At 39.9% G+C, this 23,397-nt stretch overlaps 2 protein-coding genes across 5 annotated transcripts in view; one reads left to right on the top strand and one right to left on the bottom strand.

Annotated features, from left to right (window-relative positions):
- Positions 1 to 362, bottom strand: part of FANCF (FA complementation group F) — a 1,745-nt gene extending 1,383 nt beyond the window's left edge. Inside the window, exon 1 of the mRNA XM_027696465.1 lies at positions 13 to 362. Coding sequence (XP_027552266.1) covers positions 13 to 356 — 344 coding nt within the window. The 5' untranslated portion in view covers positions 357 to 362. The remainder of the gene's footprint in view (positions 1 to 12) is intronic.
- A 16,817-nt stretch (positions 363 to 17,179) lies between these two features.
- The window catches only part of GAS2 (growth arrest specific 2), an 84,038-nt gene continuing 77,820 nt past the window's right edge, over positions 17,180 to 23,397 (top strand). The window contains exon 1 of one of the 4 annotated variants that reach the window (XM_027696286.1): positions 17,180 to 17,490. The gene's annotated coding sequence lies outside the window, so the exon portion shown is untranslated. Of the gene's footprint in view, positions 17,523 to 17,829; positions 17,967 to 23,397 lie in introns of those variants that run through there. The other 3 variants (XM_027696287.1, XM_027696289.1, XM_027696288.1) reach the window with 3 other exon arrangements.

The following is a 23,397-nucleotide window of genomic DNA, read 5'->3' as shown; positions in this document are numbered from 1 at the left end:
TCGGGGCCGGCCCCCGCGCCGGGCGGCGGCGGCAGCAGCAGGCGGCGGAGCAGGCGGCGGAAGGCGGCGGGCGGCAGAGCGCGGTTCTCCAGCAGCGCCAGCCCCAGCAGCTCGGGGCAGCGGCCCAGGGCGGAGAAGCCGAGCGGAGGGGAGCCCGGCTGAGCCCGGCGCAGCCGCCGCCCCAGGGCCTCCCGGAGCTGGGGCCGCGCACGGAACCGGTCGTGGACGTGCTGGAAGTAGCAGGCCCACTCGAGAGCCCTGTCCAGGGCCGGGGCGTCCCAGTGCCGCACCAGCGCCGAGCGGGACAGGGCGAGCAGCGCGGGCAGCTCCGCCACCCGCCCCAGCACGGCCGCCATGGTGCCGCCTTGGCGCCCTCGCTTCGAGCGGCGCCCCGCCCCCCCGCACGGGCCAATCCGAGACGCGCGGGGGCGGCACTTGCAACTCTATTGGCTGAGCGGGACGTCAATCCGGTGCTGAGCGAGCTTTTCTTAAAGGAGCCGCAACCCTCTGTCTGCGCCAGTCAGTGATGGGCCCTCAGCCGAGAGCGGGAAATAGCGCGAAATTAAAGACAAAAACCGAGCACGATTAAACGTTGGTTTTTGGTTTTGCTTTTTTGAGAGTGGGGTTTTTTTTGTGTGTGTCTGTGTGTGTTTATTTTTTTTTCTTTTTTAAACTGAAGCCTCACCCTCTAGGCCCTTCACCATTTTCATAGCCCTCTTTTGGATGCTTTCTAATAGCTTTATATCTTTATTATATTTTGTCACCCAAAACCACACGTGGGCCTCGGGGTGAGAGCGAGGCAGGGCAATCACCTCCCTCGGCCGCACAGTCTGTCTGTGCTAAGAGGCGCAGAACAATAAAGAGATCAACAACTTGCTTCTGCTGCTTTTTCCACTAAGGAAAACTGAAGTGTGTGAACAGAGCCACTGAACCCATCGGAGTTCCATGTCTCACCAGGAACATGCTCAGGCCTTGTCCCATGTCCCCAGATCCTTGCCCTAAAGGTATCTTCAAAGCTGTTGGTGAGCAGCTTCTCTGATTCACATCACCCTTAGAAAACAAAGCAAAAGGCAGATTAAGAAAATTGTACGTAAGGGATTAGATACGAGGCTCCCCTCTTCAGACCCCCCTGTGGACTGCACTAGATGGTTGTTTAGGAAAAATCTCAAGTACTCTCACAAAAACAGAGCTCTCATCTGAGTTATTATCATATTTTGTTATTTCAGTCATTTATTTAAAAAAACATGGGGCTACAGGTCGAGATCAGCTGGAGGTTAAGGGCCTAATACAGGCATTGGAGTGAAATTCTATGGCCCTTCTGCTTGAAGAGCTCATAACAGCCCCTCAACATCTATGATACATTAAAATAAGGTATCATTCCAAAACGTATGTTTTTCTCCTGAAAAATCTCTTTTAAGATTTCTGTTAACTATTTCTGGAGTAATAAACATAAAATTTTCTGCAGGTGTCTTGAGATTTGTTGCATTGTTAACAATGGAACTGCTTTTGTAATTAATAAATTCATACTGACCTATCATCTGCTTTGCTGTACATTCCAAAGTGTATTGTAAAATAATACACATTAAAGGGAAGATGGAGCATGCAAATTTGGTAGATACAAACACTTTGGGACGTTACTTAGTGTTTTACTGAAATGAAAAAGTGACAGAAACTTGAAGTCGTTGGAATATAATTAAATATTATATATATAGTATGCAATATGTCATATATAATATTCTTTTTATATATAGGCCTCTCGGGTTTTATACAGCATCTCTTTAGTGGGGGGCTTTGGCATTGAGGAAGAAAGCAGTTTCAGTGAATTCCAGACCCTTGGTTTCTTTTAGTGAAGGATATTTTTGGAGATACATATGCTCCATGTCATACAGAAGAGATACTTTACATCGGAAAACTTTTCACAAGAATTCTTTCACATTACTGGTCTTTTTCTTTCTTGGATAAAGAATATGGATTTATATCCTGTGAATGCCTCTGTGTGTTTCAGTTGAAAGAAATCAAATAATCACATTTGCAGCACCAGGAAACTAACAAAAACAGGTTGTGAAAATCTAACCAGCCTGGAAAAAACACTGGTATCTGGAATACTCTTGCACGTGAAAGGCGATGGCCTGTGTGTTCTAATGGGTCTCTGTAGAGCTGATTGAAAAATGGAATTTCCATTTTATGAAAAACTCTGAATATTTCAGCATTGGTTTTGTCTCAGGTTAGGGCAAAAAGTCTAAATATCAGCATTTTTCATTGAAGGGGCACAGGTTGACATCTCTGTAATAAAATGGTTCGTGCAAAAAGACATTTATGTGTTTCTAGGTATCACAGCTGGATCTGGAGTCTCCAATCATGATAGGGATGCCTATAATGAAAAATAGACCCTAATCTGAAGAAGCTGCAGTGCTTTGCATAAGGACCTATTAGAAAATTAACTCAGGGAACAAACAAAAGAAACAAGGTATCAGTGAGACTTTTATGATTCATGTAATAAATTGTTACACTACAGTAGCCCATAAAAACAATAATTCTTTATCCTCACTCACCATTGAAGAAACTCCTTTTCTACTCTGAATTTTGTGTTATTATTGGCGAACCTGGCCATTCTCAGAATGTATTCTAGGATCTTCCATTGCAAGAGTGGAATCTATTTATCAGTTCTGCTGGTTGTGGTGCCACGTAGCAATCAAATTAAATTGAATTCCCTTTTTACAGGTGAATTACTTGCATATAACTTTTAAGGGCTCTCTTTTCTATGAACAGTCTTAGTTCTAGACAAGTTATAGCTGGAACAGCCCTAGGGTTCTCCCACCATCAGCATGATTACTAAGCATCAAAATTTGTAGTTTGTGGTTACTTTCTATCAACTCATGATAAGACAGTTGCTACCTAATAATAATGCTGAGTTGTATAGGTATTGTTTAAAAGTATCTGTACAGTGCTAAGCTGGCTTTCTACCTGAGGAACCCCTGTAGGATAGCTGAGACATAATAAAGAAGTAAGTACTGAGAGACTGAGGAGGTGAGGTAGAGAGTTAATGTTGGGGAAGGGGATAGGAAAAGGAAAGGTTGGGTTAGGATGTCAGGACATACAGTAAGAGCACAGAGATGGGTGGATAGAATGATGAGTGGATTTTCAGATAGCACTATGTGGGGTGTGTATGTGTGCTTTCCTGCTTAACTTGATTACTTTTTAAAAAAGAAACTGAAAGTTTAATTCTGGGCCTCCCATAGGTCTTTGGTTGTTTAATGTCAGCCTGCTTCCTCTAGTAATGATTCTTGCAGTAGTCTCTCACACTGTTTCAGGGTGTGCTTGGATGTGTATTTCATGTTATGTAAACTATGCAGTCTCTTTATTTTTACCTAACAAGAAATGAAACCCACAGAGATACCTTAAAGAAAACCACACAGAAGAATTATCACTTGGTTACACAGTCTGAAAAAGTAACCTCATTGTTTTGTCTCATTTGAAAGCAAAGATGAAAACAGAAGAAAAAACAGGGTGTATTTTGAATGATGGGCTAGAGCACAGATTTACAATCACAACACACTGGATTGTTTAAGATCTCTGCTGTATGCTTCTTCTAAGTAGCTGTGATAGTATGAATGGGGTGGCCAGTATTCCTTATGTTGTGGGGTTTGCCTCTGTTTTGTTTTTTTGGGGATTTTTTTTCTCAAATAAAGTATATTTTTTCATTTAATCTCTAAAATAAGCATTAAAATAAGAAAAGAGTTTTGAGCCTATTTGTCTGTGGTTGTGTTAAGCCCCAGTAAATGTTCCTCCATTACAGCTTCTGATTGATAAGATACATGGCAAAGAAAGCTGTTGAGGAAGTAACAGAAGTGTCAGATATAGAATTTGGGAAGTCATTTCCACAGTTCCCTGAAAACAAGCCCACTATTCAGTGAAGCACTGCAAAACAGCTTCACAAGCCTTGCATTTTATATGAATTACTGTGCTGTTTTATCTAAGTTGAGAAATCAAGTAAAAGATTCATATGAAGTTTTATGGAACTAGTGAGTTTCTTCACTCTGCTTACGGAGCCAGTAAAATTCACCCTGGCAGGAAATAATCAGTTTTGAAGGAAAATTGGTTGAAATAGCCAGAAGTCTGGATTTTATTGTTATATTTTCCTTCCTCTCAGAAGTCACATTGACTGTAATGTTGTTATACTAATTCCACTGAATAGAAATTTAGGACATTGCTTACTCATATAACTGGCATTATAAAACTCTGAAATGGTCTTCCCTTAGGTAGGGGGTGTTATTGTAAATTACAAAAATTAATACATTGAGAGAGATGTATGATAATCTTCTATATTTCTGGCACTAATATTCACTTTTTAACTGTAAGAAGGTTTGTTTAGCTGCCTGCAATTGTCTACTAGGCACAAGTTTGCCACACTCATTATCTAGTGACTTATTCATAGTGAAGACTTTGAATTTGTGAACCATTCTTGCAGAATTTCTTTCTATTTCTGCAACAAACTCTGTGGAAAACTGACTATGTCAGCCCTTCTGTATCTTCTGCTGAGGTACTCAGATTTATATTTTTTTGGTCAATGTCATCTCTCATTATCTCAAAAAAGAGCAAGGCTGTGGTGGGCTTTTGGAATGAGAACAGATCAGACTGCACAATAAAGGTGATGAACCTATTAATTTGTACATCAGAGTGAGCCTCAGGCTGTACAAAAGGCATGTCTGTCATCAGGGGGATTTCTCCTGAAACCTTTTTGTAAGTCCTGCATATGCTGATTGTGGTATAGCAGTGTTTTGGTAGCAATGCCCATTTGATGCCTTAGACATGATTTCAGTGACAGGTGTCAACGGCCAAGCAGCAGTTTTGTAATTTTTTATAATGCACCAGAGTGAAAACTGATTGAAAATCAGTGTGTTGAAAGATTGCTATACATAACACGTCACTGAGAGAACCTAAACCCTGCTCTAATTAGGAATTTCATCTCTGTCTGGCTATACCGAAACTGAATTTTTAGGAAAATTATATAAAAGGCAGACTTTGCTGCCTACCCCCACTTCTAGTTTTAATACTACGAGTCAGGACTATACTAGCAAAGCTACTAAGCTAAGTATCAAAAGTATAATTGGGTGGCAAGTGGAGTCTCCTTTTTCTAACTGTGAATAATTAATTAGAAGTGGTGAAGTTAGTTACAGACTTCCAAAGTTCCCTTGCACTGGATGAGCCCTGTCAAATGTGTGCCCTCCAAAACACAGCTGCAATTGTTGTGTGTGTGTTAGCTACAACTAGTTTTGCCTTAAAAGTTGTTTGAGCTAATGCATTTTTAGGTTAATTTGTTGTGGGGTAAGAGCATGTGCTAAGGTTGCTCAGCTGGTGAATGGTGAAGTATTAAGCTGTATGCTTTGATCACTTGCTTTTGTTTGTGATGCCTTTTAGAGAGGTTTGATTTGCTGCCTGTTGGTGGGTTTGATAGATCACAGCATGTACTGATTAGAGTGTTTGCCTACATGCCTTTTTCTGGTCTTCTTTTCCTTTAAGCCAAGAAAACTCTTAGCTGCTTATGTTAAGTGCTTTTCTTATAGGATCAGGTGCACATATTCAGCCTGCTGAGACAGCTTGAACCCATCACCCCTTTTTAGGGTACCTGTTAAGAAGTGTCTTAAAGAGCTATCTGTTTTAGTGATCACCTTATCAGAATCATCTGAAAATAATATTCCATAAAACTTGAGTCATAAAGACTGGCTATGGCTAAAGGTTTGGAATTTTGATCTATAATACTGTAGTACTTGTATGAAGTGAAGCATACTCAGACTAAGCTTAGTCTAACATCATGGGTTTAGTATTTAATGACTAAGTGTCTGTAAGAGTATTGGAGGAAAAAAATATGTATGTTTGAGAATAGCAACTAAAAACTCTTTCCTACTTGTAGATTCTGTATATTTTCATGACAGCTAAACTTCTGTCATCTACAAGAGTACAGGGAGATCTTATAAACATATTTTTATCTTGGATTTGGTTATATTTTTCACTTGCATTAAAAAAATACAGAAACCTCATTGCAAGACAACTATGCATAGAGCTATTTATATATTTGTCTGGGTTCTAATAACATAAATCACTTATTCACTTTCATTGTCCTGATATCCTCAGAACATCTCAAAATTGTCAGATATCACTCATTTGTAGCTCTGTACAGTGTCTTCATGAATAGTGCACGTCTGTGTATACAGAGAGAGCTGCATTAAAACACACATATGCACATGCTGGATAGACATTTCTTCTTTTTTGGAGTGATAAGACTTTTATGTATCTGTTGTTTCCATTTTCATGTCTCCAAAGCTTTTATGTGAATTTTTCCAGCACATTTCTCATTATTCTCTCAACCTTTCCTCTGCTGAATGGCTGGGGCTTCCAGACATATAACCTGAAATGTCCTGGGAGAATTTACATAAAAACAATAAAACCAAGGAAATGGAAACCACAGAATATATACATAAATTTTTTTTTCAGTCTTTGCTAAGAAGCTCATTGGTTAATATTTACAAAGGAATCCGATTTTCCATTTTAACATCCTTTTCACTGTGAAGCAAATGTGGGAGAGTGGGATGGTAAGAATCATTCCTAAAGTGAATGAGGGTTTATATGTGAATCTCATTAATGGTTAAAAGATTCTACTTTTTTCTGCCCTAGTATATCAAAAAGAACCCATGAAAAAAAAAATAACATAGTTGCCTGAATTAAATAAGTGCTAAGGCAAAGCTCTGAAGGGATTTTCTTTGCTACTTAAGAAAACTGTTTTTTTTGTTTCTTTGTTTATTTCTCTGAACACATATAAAAAAAGACTGGATTCTGTTATCTATTCTATCAGCATCCTCTGAAAGCAGATCATTAACACTGACACAGCTGCTTCTAGGATCAATAGCACAGTATAGCAAATTTTGGTTTCTGTTGAGAGCTGCTTGTTAATAATGTGTTGTGTACCTGTCTCAAAAATGCCTCTGGCAGGTTTGTCAGGACCTTCCTGATGGTAAGTTCATATCACAGAAACCACTACCATAACTGTCATGTTGGCCTTATATTGATATTTTCTGCAGAAAGGGCAGGTTAAATAAAGACTTAAAGGTTTTTTCCCAACTCCAGAATTTTTAACTTAGCAATGTCCTTCAAGAAGTTTTTATCACATTTCACAGAAAATAGAGGTACTTAATCAGTAAAAAGGCCCAGAAACCAAAATGCTTTGTTGTGGCAGTTCCTACAGCAGTTAGGTTTGTGTACTTCATGTTAATTCCATATTATTTTGGTTGTCTGACTTTGTTCCTGGCCCAGTGCACTTATGGATTTGTATAATGGCAAAGACTAGAGCCTTTACATATATCCAAAAACCATCACAACATAGGTAATACATGTATTAGAATATGCTAGTTCATAGCTGATCCTGAGATGTTGCCATTAGCTTTCCCAATTAGCAGTGTTAAGACAACGACTTGTACTTGCAGAAAAGAATAACAATGGTTTTTAAAAAAAAAAAAAAAAAGCCAGCAGAGGTGAGATTTTAGTACATAGGATATTTGCACAAACATAGAAGCCAGCAGAAGAAAATTGTTGTGCAGTGCATACCTGTGGATGGGATGAAGGTGATGGATGAAGATGAATTCCTAGAATTAAAGAAAATGTCTAAAACAGAGGCTGTCTTTTGGGTTTTTTTGGTATGAATAAGTAACAGTTATCCAGTATTAAACATGGAAATGGTTCTATTTTCTTTGGTGGTCTTTGCTATCAAACAATGATTTCATTATGAATGAGAATTTTCTACTGAATGAAGTTATGAAATAAAATTACTCGAGCTAAATCAAAATGTCAGTTTAGATAAAATCATTGTGTTTTGTTTAATATTTTTGACTTAATTTTTAAATGAACATTTTAAAATGAAAATATTTTAAAGTTTTTAAAAAGGAAACATTTGGTTATATAAAATTTCAAAAGAATTCTAATTCTGTAGTAATGCTGAGGAAGGAGGGTTTCTTTTACCTCTGCAAATTTTTACTCTAAGCAGAGAATTTGTTTGGGAGGTTTGACTTCATGAAAGGTACTTTCCATCCTTCCACTGAAATATTTTGACCCTTCTCATAGTAGTTTGAATGAATGATCACTGGTTTGAACTGCTCTTCCCTAACTTGATCTTTTAAAAGGACTTGGGGAAAAAAGAAAGGGCCTTGTCAATCCCTGTTCTTTACCAAAATTGAAATACAAGGCCTGGTTCAAAATTACCATTTCTCTTTCCAGTGTGTGAAGACGTGGAATTGGAAGTGAAAAAAACCCTGCCTGGTAGGATGCAGTGGTTCCTCAGAGAGTAGACTTAGCATGGATTGACATCCAAACAGAAAATGTTTGTTTCTCCTTTAGCTTACATTATATTTTTTGTTTATTTATTAGATATATAACTGTCTCTAACAGCATTTTGTTCGTCCTGGTTTCCAAGTCCTTTCTTTTACAGTTTTTGAAATAATTCCTATGTGAAAACTTTGCAATGTGTGTATTTAGGCTTCATACCAATCATGCAAGGTTCGAGTTATACACAGGTCATTGGTTCCAGGTCATTTGTCCTGTGAACAGATGCCTTCGGCCCAACTTGCTACTATCAGCTAATACATCACTGTCCTGGTAACCTGAATTACCTAGATGGGAAGTACTGACAAAAATATTGGTCAAAAGTAACAATATCGGCATTATTTCATTTTTAAATTTCTATTTCTACATGTTGTTTTCATTAATGAGTTGCAAACAGCGACTTCAATCCCATTCCAAGCATCTCTCCAGTTATTATATTAATGGACATAAACACAAGTTTGATCCACCAGGTTTGCTCACGGATTTCCTATTAAATTTTTCTCCAAAGTGATTCAGTATCCCACTTCTTAGCAGCTCACTGAACATACCTCATCAGTTGTACCCAGTCTGTATACAAAGTACTGCCATGTGCAGCAAAATCAAGGGGAAATGTGCCAAATCCCTGGGGAGAGTTTTGGAAAACTGGGAGTCTCTGTTGCATTTTGTTTTATTTTTCAATGTCTTTTCAAAGAAGGCTATTCCAGACTCTTTTTTTCGAAAATCTACATGTTGTGGGCCTGGAATTCTTTGTACTTGCTCAGTAGTGCAAGTTTTTGTACTTTCACAGCAGTGTAATCTGTTGGCTTTATTAGCATTTCTCCTGATTTGCCTTTTCTAGCATCTCACGAAGAAGCAGCCACTGAACTCAGCCTATCCATAGGATAGGAAATATTATCTGCTCTACTTAGGCTACCTATTTATTATTAGGTTAATAACCTGTTTTTTCTTATTGGAGTAATAAAAATTAAAGTTAGCCTAAGAAAGTTATAACTTTATCTGTGTCCTGTGAGACTTAGTGTATGTTACAGCAGAAGATGTGTATCACCAGTTATGCCATGGTAGGTCACTGCATATTTTTGTTTACCTGACATTTTTTCTACAGATCAAAATTTCACATCCATATCTACTGGGATGGAAGTACAGGTCCTTAGGATGGATTCAGACCCCAGAAATTACATGTATTAAGACTGAAGTATTTCAGGTCACTGTCTTTCCCATTTGTTTTTTGTTGAATGAAGCCTGAGTGCCACAGATACACAGTGCAGTATTTTGTAGCAAATTCCCTAGGGAATTACTGGCATCCAAGTATCTAATGCAATCGTATAATTCAGATAACAGATCTGAATATTCAGTCCTAGTTGTTTGGTCTACTTTATTCCTAATTCTTCTCACTTGTAAGACCTACAGTATTTAGCACAAGTGTTTTTTCACATTTGTTGAATTATTTCTTGATGTCATTATTTTGTGAGCTCTTTGTGACAAACGAAGAAAAAGAAATGTACTGAACTTAAAGATCACACAGAATGATTTTTAATACAGGCATTCTGATCCTGGTCTTATTTGTAAGCATGGCTATAATGCTCACAAGGCTAAAAATCTAGCTTTCTATCTCTAGCTTTCTCTCCTCATTGTTGGTTTTGGGCATCTGGTTTCGAGGTTGGTCTGTAATTTGATCTTACTCAAATTTTCTCAACGCATTTTCAGCAACATATGTCATTAATGAGGGGAGCTGGGTAACCGGTCTCACCATTGCTTGTAATTCAGCCTATGTCAGGCAGCAGGAAAGCAGAACAGTTTTGGCCAGCCCCAATTAGGAAAACATGCCCAAGGCATTGGCTATAGCATAAACACAGCTATGTCAGGCTCCTCCCAAGAGGAAAACTAAAAGCGTACACACACCATCAAAAAAACCCAACTCCTCTGGTATGGTTAACAGCAAGAATAAAGAATCATTCCCAACGAAGAGAAAGGTAAACTGGAAAAGGGTAATCTGTGGATTGCAGCTGCTGAAGTACCATACTAAAAAATATAAACAGTGGTCTTTTGTCAGCAATTAGATATTCCCTTATTGCGTTTCAGATTGTAATGCTGTCAACTGGGAATTTTCTCCTGAAGGAAACATGTCCTTACGTGAAGTATAATGTCACAGAGATGATTCTGCAGTTGGTCAACTTCTTCACAGCAAGAGGAATGCTTGCAAAAAGAGGTAATACATTAAAAAAGTAATATTTCTAATTTATGTTGAATCTTCTGTCCGTGACACCAAAATGTTTAATTGGTGTCTCTTATCTCACAGCCCTCATGAGATATACTTGATAGTCATGTTATAGATTGGAACTCTGAAGCATCTGGAAGATTAAGTAACTTTCCCAGGATCACACACAGATTTCTTGTTTTGGTATGACAGCAAGCGATAACCAGAGCCAAGGTTATTCCCAAACCAGCTTACTTCCCTTCTCCTTTAGCATTTTACCAGATATGTGGCTTGAAGGATAAGGAAGAAGTAAAGACAGAGAAGGGAATTATGTATAGGACTCTTCTATAAATTGAATTAATAAATCAAGCTCGTCTTTATATAATTTTTGTTGTCCACTTGCATCGGACTACTTTATGAAACAAAGTTTTTATGAATACATCTATTTTTTAGATGGGAAACCTGAAATAAAAAGAGATTTAACAATACTCATACAGCACATAAATTTACACAGCTGGGGAAAGGAACTGAATCTTCCAACCCATGAAGGACAGGAATATCTTATTAAATTAGCTGGCATTCACAATCTTTCATTTGGCAATGTAGTCCAGTGCAGAGGGAATGGTGTTCTTTCCATTAGGAATGCTTTGATGATGACACTTTAACAGAAGAATGAGAAGGAATGCTGCACTCAAAGCATTCCTTAAGGTATAAGATTGACTACTTGAACTGAGCAGTTGGGAAAAAACTCCTGGAAAAAAGTAGCAACAGACGTAGTATCTCAACAATAGTTGTCTCACGTAGGATACTTCTGTATGCCACATATTTGCTTTGGGATAGAGCTTGGCATTTTCATTTAGAGGTGACAGATCACTACCTCTCTTACTGAAAGACATTTTTCCCCATTCAATACAATATTATGATAATGTCTTAGTGGTGTGGGAAAATATCAGTGTGGACTGTTATGTCTCAGTGTTGTGGTTATTATGAAGTTAGGAAGACTTTGAATTGAGTCTATAGGACTGTATGAAGAGATTTAAAGCTATATCTGTAGTTATCTGCAGTTCTCTCAGATTTGGAAAAACTGCTGGTAATTTTGTTCCTATGAACTAGGCCCAAAAAAAAAGCCTCATCTGATTCTATTAATGCCAAAGGGAGTTTCACTGTGAGTGACATTAGGGACAGAATTGGGCCCGGTTTACTGTAAATAAAACTCAACAAACTATTTTCATGTGAAGTCCAACAACCAGGGGAATAAGTTAAAGGGAAGGAAAACTGAAGCAATGAATCTTAATGACCTGAAGAGAAACCTAGGTCAAGAGAAGGAAGACACTGAGACCAAAGAGAAGAAGAGGGAAGGCAGGAATTTGACCACCCAAGGGGGAAACAGGTGGGAAGGTGTTACTACTCTGTTTAAACTAATTTTTGAGTTCTTGAATAGTGAATTGGTCTTCTGGTATTTTTGGTCTGGGAATTTTGTTATTTTCAAGAAACTGCAACGTGTGCATCTGAACTCTTTGTAAATTGCCTCCCAAAGCACAGCATTTATCTGTTAATTCCTATGAAAATTAGTTTGTTTTGATTCAGCTCCTAGAAAAGAAGAAGCTGATAAAATTATTCTAAAGCAGTTCCAGAACACTTACAAGAAGACAATGTGGCTGTGGTAGCTGTTGGTCTATTTACATCCTCTTTTTCTCATTGTTGTTCTTGTGCTGTCAGCAGTTAAAATCTGATGCTTCTCTGTGACCTCAGATGGAATCTTATTTTAATGATTTTTCCATCCCAAGTAGAGACCAACCACAAAATCTGAGTCACTGGGATCCTCATACTTTAGAAAAAATTAAGAACAACAATCTGCTTCGTTAATGTTTAAGGCAGTGGTTTGTTTAAAGAGAGATTACGGCACTTTTATTGTCAAACAGAACATAGACTTTGGCCTGGTAATCATTGTGTCAACCCCAGTAGTTTTCTCAGCGTGTCAACTGCATGTTCTGGATCCATGAATAAACTATTATGACACTCAGCCAAAACACACTTTTGTATATAAATCAGAATTGTGAGCACTTATTCTCCAATGTTTGTCCCAGTGATGTACATATGATACACATGGAACTTCTGAACAGTCTGTGTATGCTGGTGCACAGTACATTAATTCATTATGGATTATAGAAACCTGTGTTATTTGCTCAGATTTCATCCAGGTGAAGATCACTCCAAAAGATTAGAAGTAGGTATGCTTTAGTAAATATGATGCAGATGAAACAGTTAACTTGTATTTGGACTTGCGATGGTGAAAATTTGTTTCCCTGAGATTTTCATATATAAGATCAAACCCAAAGTTTCATGGAAATTGTAATTATTTTTTGTTAGGTATAATTATATGGGTAGAAAGTACAGTTCCTATGTAGTAAGTTTACAAGATGGAAGGACAAAACATACTACTTTTATGGTGAAGGACTTGTTTGAAGTTTGCTAGTAGAGCTTTAAAATGAGAGTTCCACTGCAGGTTTGGTAAAAGTTCAGTTGATCATGAAGTCGTTGTGTGTGTTGAACTGAACTGAACTGAGGATAGAATTAACTTACAGCTTGTCTTATTGTCATGGCAATTAAACAGAAAATTATACATAACTGAAATAATTTTAAGTTCCATCCATTTCATTTTTTCTACTAGTCTTAAAATTGCCATACACAGGAAACATTTTTACTAGGATTTGTACATTTTATTCCAACTCTTTTAGAAAAAATTTAAAATAGGTGTATCTGGCACTGGTTAGTGCAATATATTTCAGTGAGTTCCACAAGGTTATATTTATTGATCTCAGTCCTGCAAGGCTATTGACTACTCTCCGTTTATTAAAAGTCAAGGAAGACATGGAAATTTTTGGCAAAGTAAGTACTGTAATATTGGGACAATGATGGGTGATTTATGAAACACGTTCTGCACTCATTGTGGCTGCTCATATTCTTGACTCAAGTATCAGCAGTTTTTAGTCATCTGACCCTTCATCTTTTGAATTTTTACTTCTGTGGCATGTACTGAAAGAACGAAGAGAACAGAGAAAATGTATTTCTGCATTCCAAACTTCCTTAATTTTCAGTTAAGTAATTTAATTGCAGAGTCCCTGTAATGGCAAAAAGCAAGGAAATCGACAGGTATGATATTCTCTACTCAGTATACATTTCACTCATTATTTCTGCTACTCAGCTCGCTCTGTTGCTCTCTCTCATCTCTTTTTGTCTTAGTTGACGAAGGTATGTCCTCTTTAATGTATGTGCTTTACGAGTCGTTATAGGATTGGGATGCCAGTCATTAATTTAATTGTATCCATTATATTTGACTGATTTTATACAGGTCAGTTGTGACACTGATTACATACTGAAGAAGGAATATTTGGGAAATTTGGAAAATCATCAGGAAAGTGTGATCTACAGATATGACAAACCAGATGCCTGTGTCCCTTCTCTGCCTTCTGAGAACTTCATCCTTCCCTCTACATTTTCTTTCTCTCAGTCCCTTTTCTTCTTCCCATTCAGTGACTGCTGCTTCAACTCCCTGGGCACTGAGAACCCTTTGATATAGGTAATTTTCTCTCCCATTTGTAAGTGACCTGCAAGGTACCTTCATAAGAAAATCCTGATATTGTCACAGAAGGATACAGCATCCACAGGTCCTCAGGGGTGGTGATTATAAGACAGTTTTTAGAAAAGGGCTGAGGAATTTCACATATTAAAATGGGCCATTGTGGCCCATCCTTGCTGACCTCGTGCTCCAGAATTTCATCTCTAATTATCAAGGTTTATGATGTGCAACCAAGTAAGAGTAAATCTTTCAGAATCTTTAATCCTGAATTTTTGTCCTAAACCATAGAAAGATTATGGGAATTTGCTGCATCTCAGACACCTATACACATCTTCAATCTCTTACAAGAATTAATTTTAACAATTAGGAAGGAAATATTATTTAAATGACAATGTGTAGAACCATTTTGTCATGGTAATAATATTGCTCAGCCTTCCTACCTGCACCAATAAGCTTTACCTTCCTCAGTCACTATAAGTCCTCCCTCTCTGTCCCTCTTTTTTCCTATGTCTATCTTCAAATAATTGTTTATCCATATGCCCATTCATCCTCTTATTTTTTTGGAAGTAGACTGTCAAAAATATTATCAGAACATGTGGACACTGGAAGCTGAAAGTGTGGGGACCTAAGACTGATTATGTGGAGGACCAATGAATATTATAGCATTTCACAAGGAAACTTTTGTGTATTTCCTCTGAAAGGGTTCGTGGCGAGGTATTGAAATAACCTTATGTAGGAAATGTGTTTGTGTTGGGGCTCCAAAGTTACTGTGTCAAATTTGAAAGCCAAATTCTAACGCTGAAGTGTGAAAGAAGTGCGAGTGTTAGTGCATCCATAACTGTGATGTTGCAACTGAAACTTCCCCAGCATTCTTATAAGGGACATGTCAGTGCACACCTGGGACTGTGTTTCCATCACTCTTGCTTGTTTAAGATTTAATCCAACCTTCAGTGTTCTGTTTTCCTTAACCATTATACTGGGTGTTGCATTTGCTTGTCTGCTTTCAATACTCACTGGAAAAAGGTCCACAGATAGTGTATCTATGAATGCAAACTATATCACCTGTTGTTAGCTTATTCTTTGGTTCAAACTGACCAAACCAAGAAATGCACCACCAGCTTCAGCTTCAAGACCTTACAACTCCTTTTTCAGTCCTTCCCTATGCAAATGCTCACACCAGATTTATTGTGTGACGCCTGGGAAAGCCTCAGCTTAACTCCCTGTGTGGAATTCCTCCTAAACTTAGTAGGAATCTTATAACTTCAAAGAACACGTAAACCTTGAGAAGCTTTTACTGGAGATGTAATTGCTGCTTAGAGGAATGGTTTTCAACTTCCCTAGAAAGTGGCAGGATTTTAAGTACAGGAGACACCTTAACAAAATTGGTCCTCTCATCTCAAGCTGGTTTTTATACTGAGATGACGTAAATTGGATTTAAATTGCTGCTCCTTATTTAAAAAAAATAAATCTTTCTCAAGGTCGGATTAAAACTATAAGATAGTCAACTACATGCAGGAATCTGCTCCTCAGCTCACCATCCATTGCACCCCTGTGCATTTTTAGGATATATTTTCAGGGATTTTTTTCTCCTTTTTTTTTTTTCTGACCAAAAAATTGGGTGAGCCAATGAAAATAGTCATGCACAGAGGCATCCAAATTTTCCTAACCAGATCAAAACTAGGAGGTCATTTAATTTTATACTGATACTCACATAGTACATGGCTAGAGTTCACCATAATTAAATATATCAGCATGCTGATGAAATGCTCTCATTTAAGTAGCACTCATCACAGCAGTTAGTAGTCCATCAGAAGAGCATAATAATAGTATAGGAATACAATAAATAACAAAAGATGTGTGCATTTTCATTGGCCAAGAATTAATGTCTCCTACTCAGAGAATAGGAATTTGCTTATAGTGCAATTTTTGAGAAATAGCCCAGCATTAATTGCACAAATCAAGTTTTCCCAGCAGATCAGCATACAAAGACATTAATGTACATAAAAAATAAGGGTCAGCTTGATGTGTGTTTCAGCAATCGGGTTAAAAGAATTCTTTCTGTGTAATTATACATAATGTGTTTTGGTTAGAACAATTTAATTAAGAGACTATACACTGTGAAAGAGAAAAATAAGTGCGTTGTTTGACTGGAGCACTCTTATGGAAAGTGATAGCATGATACCATTAGGAAACTCAACAAAACAATCTACATTCATGCATTTAGAGAAGCAGAAGTCTGAACATCTGTTTCCCGCTATTGAATTCACAAAACGGGCTTTGCTGTGCAGGGAATAAGTGAAAAAAACCCAACATTTGGAGAAGATTATCTCTGACATTTAACAAAATGCTAAAATCTCACAAAAATGACGTAAGATGAGAACGAAATGACTGAAATTAAGGTGTGCTAAAAGTTAGTTTGGCAAATGAAACACTGATAGACAAGAACGAGCCAAGCCTCTACCCATAACTCTTTTGAAAGTGTACTATAAGAATGATCAATTTATCAACAGCATGATTTTTTGTTCAAGATAGACTACCAGGGGGCATGAAATGGTTTTGGAGAAACATTCAATAAAGAAGAGTTCCCCGGGATATTTTTTTAACCACGAAAAAGGGGAAAAAATGGCAATTAAAAGATGTGCCTATAAGTGTTAAAAAATTCCAGAGATAACAGTCAAATTAAAGAAAAAATCGACTTTTATCTTGGACGTGAAATTTTCCTTTCTCCTTTTCTTTTCCTTTTCCACAATCAAGAGTCTTGGAAAGGGAGTAATAATAATAAAAGAGAAATGGAACCGAGAACCAACTTGCTGCCAAGGGCTGTAATACAATATCTCAGCATTTCAAGGGTAAATCAGTGTGAACTGCGTTTGCCGTCCCTCTGAAAAAAAAAAGTAAGTATTTAACTTCCGTTCAGTCAGTGCGGACTGCTGAAGGATAGGAAATCGGTGTCAGAGAGGGGGGGAAAAAAAAAAAAAAAAAAAAAGGAGGGTTTCCCAAAGCGATCAGCGAGCGGAGCGGACAGAAGTATGAAGAGCGGCAGCGCCGCTGCCACCGCTCTGCTCAGCTCCGCTCGGGGGGACGGCGGCGGCTGCCGGGGGCGGGGGGCCAGGGAGTGCGGCCCCGGAGGGGCGGCGGGAGCCCTCCCTGCCTGTCCCCGCCAAGGTGGGAGCCCTGCCTGCCTGTCCCGGCCAAGGTGGGAGCCCTGCCTGCCCGCCCCAGCGGGGCTCGCTGCCGGCCCCACGGCGGAGCCCACCGCGCCGGCTCCTTTAAATTGAGGGCGTTTCGTGCATCTCGCCGGCTGCCTTCGAGTTTAAAGAGAAAGGGGCCGGAGCGAAGCGGGAAGGTGAGCTTTGCCCGGCGGGTCTTCGCTGCGGAGTAGGTGCCTGTGTTTGCTTTCCCCCGTGTCCCGAGACAGCGGCAGGGCTCGGCTCGGCTCGGCGGGCACCGCGCTGCACGGCTGCCTGTGCCTGCCTGGTTGTGGGGTTTTGTAGGGTTTTGGTGTGGGTTTTTTTGTTGTTGTTGTTGTTGTTGTTTTCATCCCGCTCTTTGACTGTGGGAGCTCGAAAGCATCGCGGAGGCGGAATGAGAGCGTGCGCGGGTGCGTGACGGAGGTCCAGGAGCGGTTCCCCCGGCGCTCGCCGCGGCGGGCCGGGGGGTTGCTGGCGGGCTGCCCCAGGCATCCCGCGGAGGGTCTCCGTGGTCCTGCCCCCGAGGGGCAGACCTGGGAGCAGCGCTTCCAGCGCTCATGGCAAAGCCATTAGCTCAGCCTGACTGTGGAGGGGCTCCGAGGAGGACAAACCGCATCGGGCTCCGCGGCGGGTGAGAGCAGGGCGGGCAAGACGGAACGGAGAGGGGGGGGTGGCTCCTGCTCCTACTGTGCGCTGTCCTCCAGCTCCAAACTCTGGCTTGCCTTTGAGGCTGCTCCACGCAGCCCTTGGGGTGCCGGCGGTGCGAGAGGAGGAGGAGGAGGGCGGGTTTCTACGTGTGCAGAGCCCGTGGGAAATGGGAGCGCCCGCCCGGGGGCTGCGGCAGCGGCGGGCGGGAGGCGGCCGAGCCCCGCTCCGCTGCAGCGCTCCCGGCTCGCCCCTCCGCCACCCCCAGGGGCAGGAGGGCGAGACCCCTCTCGTGCCAGAAGCCGCCCTTCCAGGTTCTTGCTTTCCTCTTCAGGCTCTAGATTCAAATGCTCCGAGGGCAGAGTTTGCTCTCTGAGGAGGCTCTGTTTCTTTACTAGTGCCCTACGTATGAAGGTTGCTGTCTTCCTTATCCAGGATTGCTATCAGTATCCTGCTGCAGTGGTGTGTGTCATCCGAGCCTGCTACGTCTCTGCATGCTCCTAGGGGAGAAGGGTTCTTGGGACACCAGGACGGGTGCGTTGCAAGCTCCCCAGTGCAGTTACAGCATTCTTCTGACATTACTCTGAAATTAAAAATTAACAAAGTATTATTGGTTTTCCATGTACCTTAAATTATGTATATTTTTTTTTCATTGTGCAGCAGATGTTGTGCCAAGTGTAATGGTTTTGCGACACGGATTGTGATTTAATAAGAAATTTCTGAATAGGACATTTCTAAATTCTCATCGTGGTGCCACAGGTGATTGGATCAGCATTATACCACGGTACCATAGTTGTAACCACAGCCAAACCTAGGTGGAGGTGGTGAGGTGCTGAAGAGTCAGTACTGTCCTCAAGTTCTAGCTCTCACTGACTTTAGCCCACTTACTTATTTGGTCACTTTATTTGTTTTATCCCCAGTCTTATTTAAATTGGCACGCTTACTATCCGAAGTACCTCTTCAACTCCACTTTACACCTCTCAGTTAAACTTAACACTAATTTCAGGACAGGATTTAGAAATGGAACATCATAATTAAAAGCAAAGCTGACGACTGGAAGTCAGCTTGTAAGCACACTATGCAGACAGTATTACAGCAAGAGACACGCTTCTACTCCTTGTAAGATACAATATGCCAATTTAAATATGTATTTCGTTTTCTAATTGGTGGAGTTGGAAACTTCTTTTGTACTAATTTTTAATGGCTAGTTTGCTTAGACAAGTAGAAAAACATACAATAAGAGCCAGGCAAAGAGAAATCAACTTCAAAGTTTTTGGACTGTGCTAGGAATCAGGCTCAGTTTCCAGAAGTTATAATTTTATGAGCAAATATATATTGAACATTCCTGAAGGTTTTTTTGGGTCTACGTGAGAAGGACTTTCTGCTTTTCTTCGGGTAGAGGAGACATTATCAAGGCAATAAAATTGTTTCTGCTAGGCATAGTCCTGAAAATGTCTAGGCTTCCAATGATTAGATCAGATTTTTAAGTGCAGTTAACTTTGTTTTGGTCTGGCTTCAGACCAAGGGCCTTACAGGTCTAAAGTATTGGTAAGCTGTTGTGCCAGGTTCTCCATCCTCCCCTCGAAGTACTGCACACGTTTGTAACGTATATTCATAACGTAAAGGACAAAGGCTTCTTGTGATTAAAGCTTACTTTATCAGTGTAGATCACATTTTGATGTAAGCCATGAAAAATTCTAATTGATTAATGAGTTTCAGATGGTGGTTCCCCTTCAGTGCCCCTCCCCCTGCTCCTAAACGTACAGTATGCTCCAAGTTAATCTGGGAAAGCTCCAGAAAACCTTGGGCTAAATTGGTTGTGGTATAGTTTATAAGGATAATAAAATAACTAGAATAATTGAATTTCCTTATAAAGATATACTCGCTGCATTTGTCAGCTTATGTTTTATCTGCTCGTTTATGGTAGTGAGCAAACTAAGATTACAGGTATGTGTGTTTAGGAGGATGCAGGCAAGAATGACCTGTTGTTTCCTACAGACAGGAAAGCTCTGCAATAGCTCTTGAAAAGGATCTATGCGAGGTAGTAGCAGAATCACTTTAAAAGTGATTGTGTTTGTTTTTATGTATATAAAAGGGCAAAATGAGAGTGATTACTGTTCTGTAGTAAGCTGGAAATTGCAGGTGGTAAAGATTGACTTGGTAACATATATCAGTGAGTGGCAAGTCATTGGGTTTTTTCCTAACTGCTTCTTTTAGTCCATTTTAAGGATTTCAAGTAAGGGAGCTTTCACAGTTTCACTTGGGGAAATCATTCCACTGTCTGGCAGATCTCACCATAGGGAACAGTTTCCTGACATTAAAAATATCAGTTACAGAAGTTGTTAGTTACTTCTGTGGCTCTCAAAGGAAGGCATTCCTATATCTTTTTTCCTCCTCTTTCTGCATATGTGTGTGTGTATACACAGTTATATGTATATGAGCGAGGGGATGGAAAAACAAGAGCAGTGGGCTAATGTTATACTCTCCAAATCTGGAAAATATGCCAATACTGGGATGGGAAAATTAAAATCAGTTTTAAAATGTGAATGTATTTGTGCTGTGTCTGTAAAACTGTCACTTGATGATGTGAAAGGGGGGGCAAGATGTTGCAAGTATGGGCACCAAATTGTGGGCACCTTCGCTTCTGCTTGCACAAATATGCATTTTGTTCTGAGACTTAATCTGTTTGTGAACACTGAATCTTTTGCTTCAGCTTCTTTTGCACCCAACTTGCCATTACAGTAAGTGAATGCTTCACACAGTCCACTGAAACTCCAGTAACGTTTCAAAAGTTCTGTTCTTTTCCATCTGCTTGAGGTGATTAGAACAAGCAGGGAGATCCAGCAGAGGCCCTTGCCAGATACTCATGAGCTCTGTTCTGGCTTTTGATCCTCTGTCTCCTCTCTTTCCAGGATGGCTGCTTTCCAATAGCATTACCTTCTCTCTAAGACAGCAGGAGATTGTCTGCAGTTATAGCTGATACCCCTCTGTCAAAGCCAATGGGCAGTCTAGCACTCAAGTTCCAGTTCCTCCAGAGAAAAACTTGTGCTGCTGTTGTCTAAGTTGCCGTCTGCTCCCTCTGCCACTGATTGGAGAGCTGTTGCACAGTTGTGTGCATAATAATGTTTAGTTTCTTCTACAAGTGATGGCTAATATGCCTCCTCAGTCACAGCTCATCTCATTGCACAAGCAACGTGAAGATTTTCTGAAAAAGAATGCTCGAACCCTGGGTCCGAGGCAGAGTTTTGCCACCTTCCGTTCCAGTTTTCCAGCTTTGTAGAGCAGCTAGGCCACTGAACTGGCGTATGTGCTAATCTTCAGTCCTGGATAACTCTGGTTTGGCTGCCAAATGCACAGAACCAGTCAATGAGCTCGCCTGCTAAGGCAGCAGTGCCTGGGTGGGCCAATCCAGATGTCTACACACAGTGTCCAAGTCAAGCTGTTACAGTGCAAAGGGGACACTGTGTAGGACCTTTGCATCAGAGATGATTTGATTGATCACTATATAGAGTTCTGCATTTGCTTTATGGTGTATTTTTTCCCTCCGTAGACTCTTTTAGATGTATTTTTATTCTTTTCTAACTGAATACAAAGAAAATGCTTGTTCCACTGGATACTTAATTTCTATGCTAGTTCTTAAGCCAAGTCATAAAGAGCAAGTGATTCAGCAAGACTTCTTCATTCCTGACCTGGAAGGATTGTATGTAGGAGCAAGTTAAAAGAAATGGTTCAAGCCTCCTTTTGTTTGAGAATTAATGCCCATGTTGTAATTAGGAACCAGCCTGCAGCAACAATGAAACTCGTGTGATGCAGAGGGCACTGCATAGCCAGCAGCTTCCCAGTGTAGGTTATGTATCTTGTGCGGGGGCTGGATGAGCAATTTGGAGTAAAATCTTACTGGTTTATGTGATTAGCTAGCAGGGTGGAGCATATGTGTTTTCTGTGTATGTATGTATACGTAGGCATACGTGCACCTTTTAGATATGCATTTTTCCTATATAGAATTTTCCTCCCCTTTTATTATATATACTCAGTTGAAGAAAATTATTATCACAATTTTACAGGTAAGGAAGGTGGTTGGAATAGGAAAGGGAATTGAATCCAGGGATCTGCAACTGTGAGGGCTTCACTGTGCATCCAGTTCTACTTTCTAGATTAAACAGTCTTTTCCTCCTGTGTGTTTTGAGTACAGAGATTCTTGATTCCTTTTGTTCTACCAGTTAACCCCAACAAAAGCCAGTGGAATTACAAAAGATAACTTGTTTGATTCTCATTGCTTTCACCTGATGATCAGTGATAACAATCAACAGCTAGTGTAAGTTACACTGCTGGCAAAATACAAGCAGTGAACTACAATACAGAGGCAGCTAAATGCACTACTGTAAAGCAAAATAAGAACTTCACTGTTTGGTAGGAGCAAGCAGAGAGAAATAGGACCTTTCAGTGTGTTGAATCTGATACAGGTCACTGGGTGTACTGTGAACTATCCCACACTGAATTCTTCATCTAGACAATAAGTCTTAGGAATTTGAGATGTCATCCTCTTATTGAGAGAGGTGGAAAAAAAAAGCTGTGCTGCATAAATATGACCTGTAACAAAACAGAATGAAAAGTAGTTAAAGACGGTTCCTTGTCCCCATTCCGAATAGCAGGTGGAAGCAGTTGCTTTAAAGCATTCAGAGGTAAGTTTTGAAAATGCTTCTGCATATCACGTCAGCCTCAACAGTTTATAGAGAAGTGTAACATTCTGTAAAATATTTGACATGTTTGTGTTGGCTAGTTTTGAACAGCTGTATATATATGATGGTTTGATGTTGCTGTTAGAAAGTAGTGAGATTAGGAAACCCAATATTTTTTGGCTACTTTTGTTCATACTTTATGTCTGCCAAAAAGGAAAGGATGAAATAGTTGTTGGAGCCAGAGGCTTGCCTCAGCTGTGGTGAGGTATCCTTGAAAGCTGCTGTCTGCCTTTGAGGCAAGTTAGCCCATTTCTCTGACCAAATTCCTCACTGATAAATTGTCAATAAGCTTTTCTTCAGTTCACTAGAAAATAAGTATGTTTGGATATTTTAGGGAAGGGAGTTGAAGGTGTCTGAGCAACAAATCAAGAGCCTGGCCTTGACCACGGGTAGAATCTTCAAAGGGGTCTTGGAAGAGCTCAGGACTCAATTGCTGCCGTAATACCTTCACATAACTAACTCAATTTGTCTTCTTCACAGATCCCAGCTACTGTGTGATGAAGCTGTAATAATTAATGTATGGGCTACTACAATTAATGAAGTAGATAAACATTTTAATGAAACTTGGGCACTTCAGTGCTGAAGTATTGTGGAGGCTTAAATTAAACCTACAAGTGCAGTAGCGGTCAGTGTTTGCATGAAGAATAATTCAGAGTTTGATAATTTCTGATGCTTGCA

Source organism: Neopelma chrysocephalum, unplaced genomic scaffold (assembly GCF_003984885.1).
Source record: "Neopelma chrysocephalum unplaced genomic scaffold, ASM398488v2 Primary Assembly neopelma1_106b, whole genome shotgun sequence".
NCBI lineage: Eukaryota > Metazoa > Chordata > Aves > Passeriformes > Pipridae > Neopelma > Neopelma chrysocephalum.
Note: the sequence above shows the minus strand (reverse complement) of the source record. Positions and strands in the feature narration are given on the sequence as shown.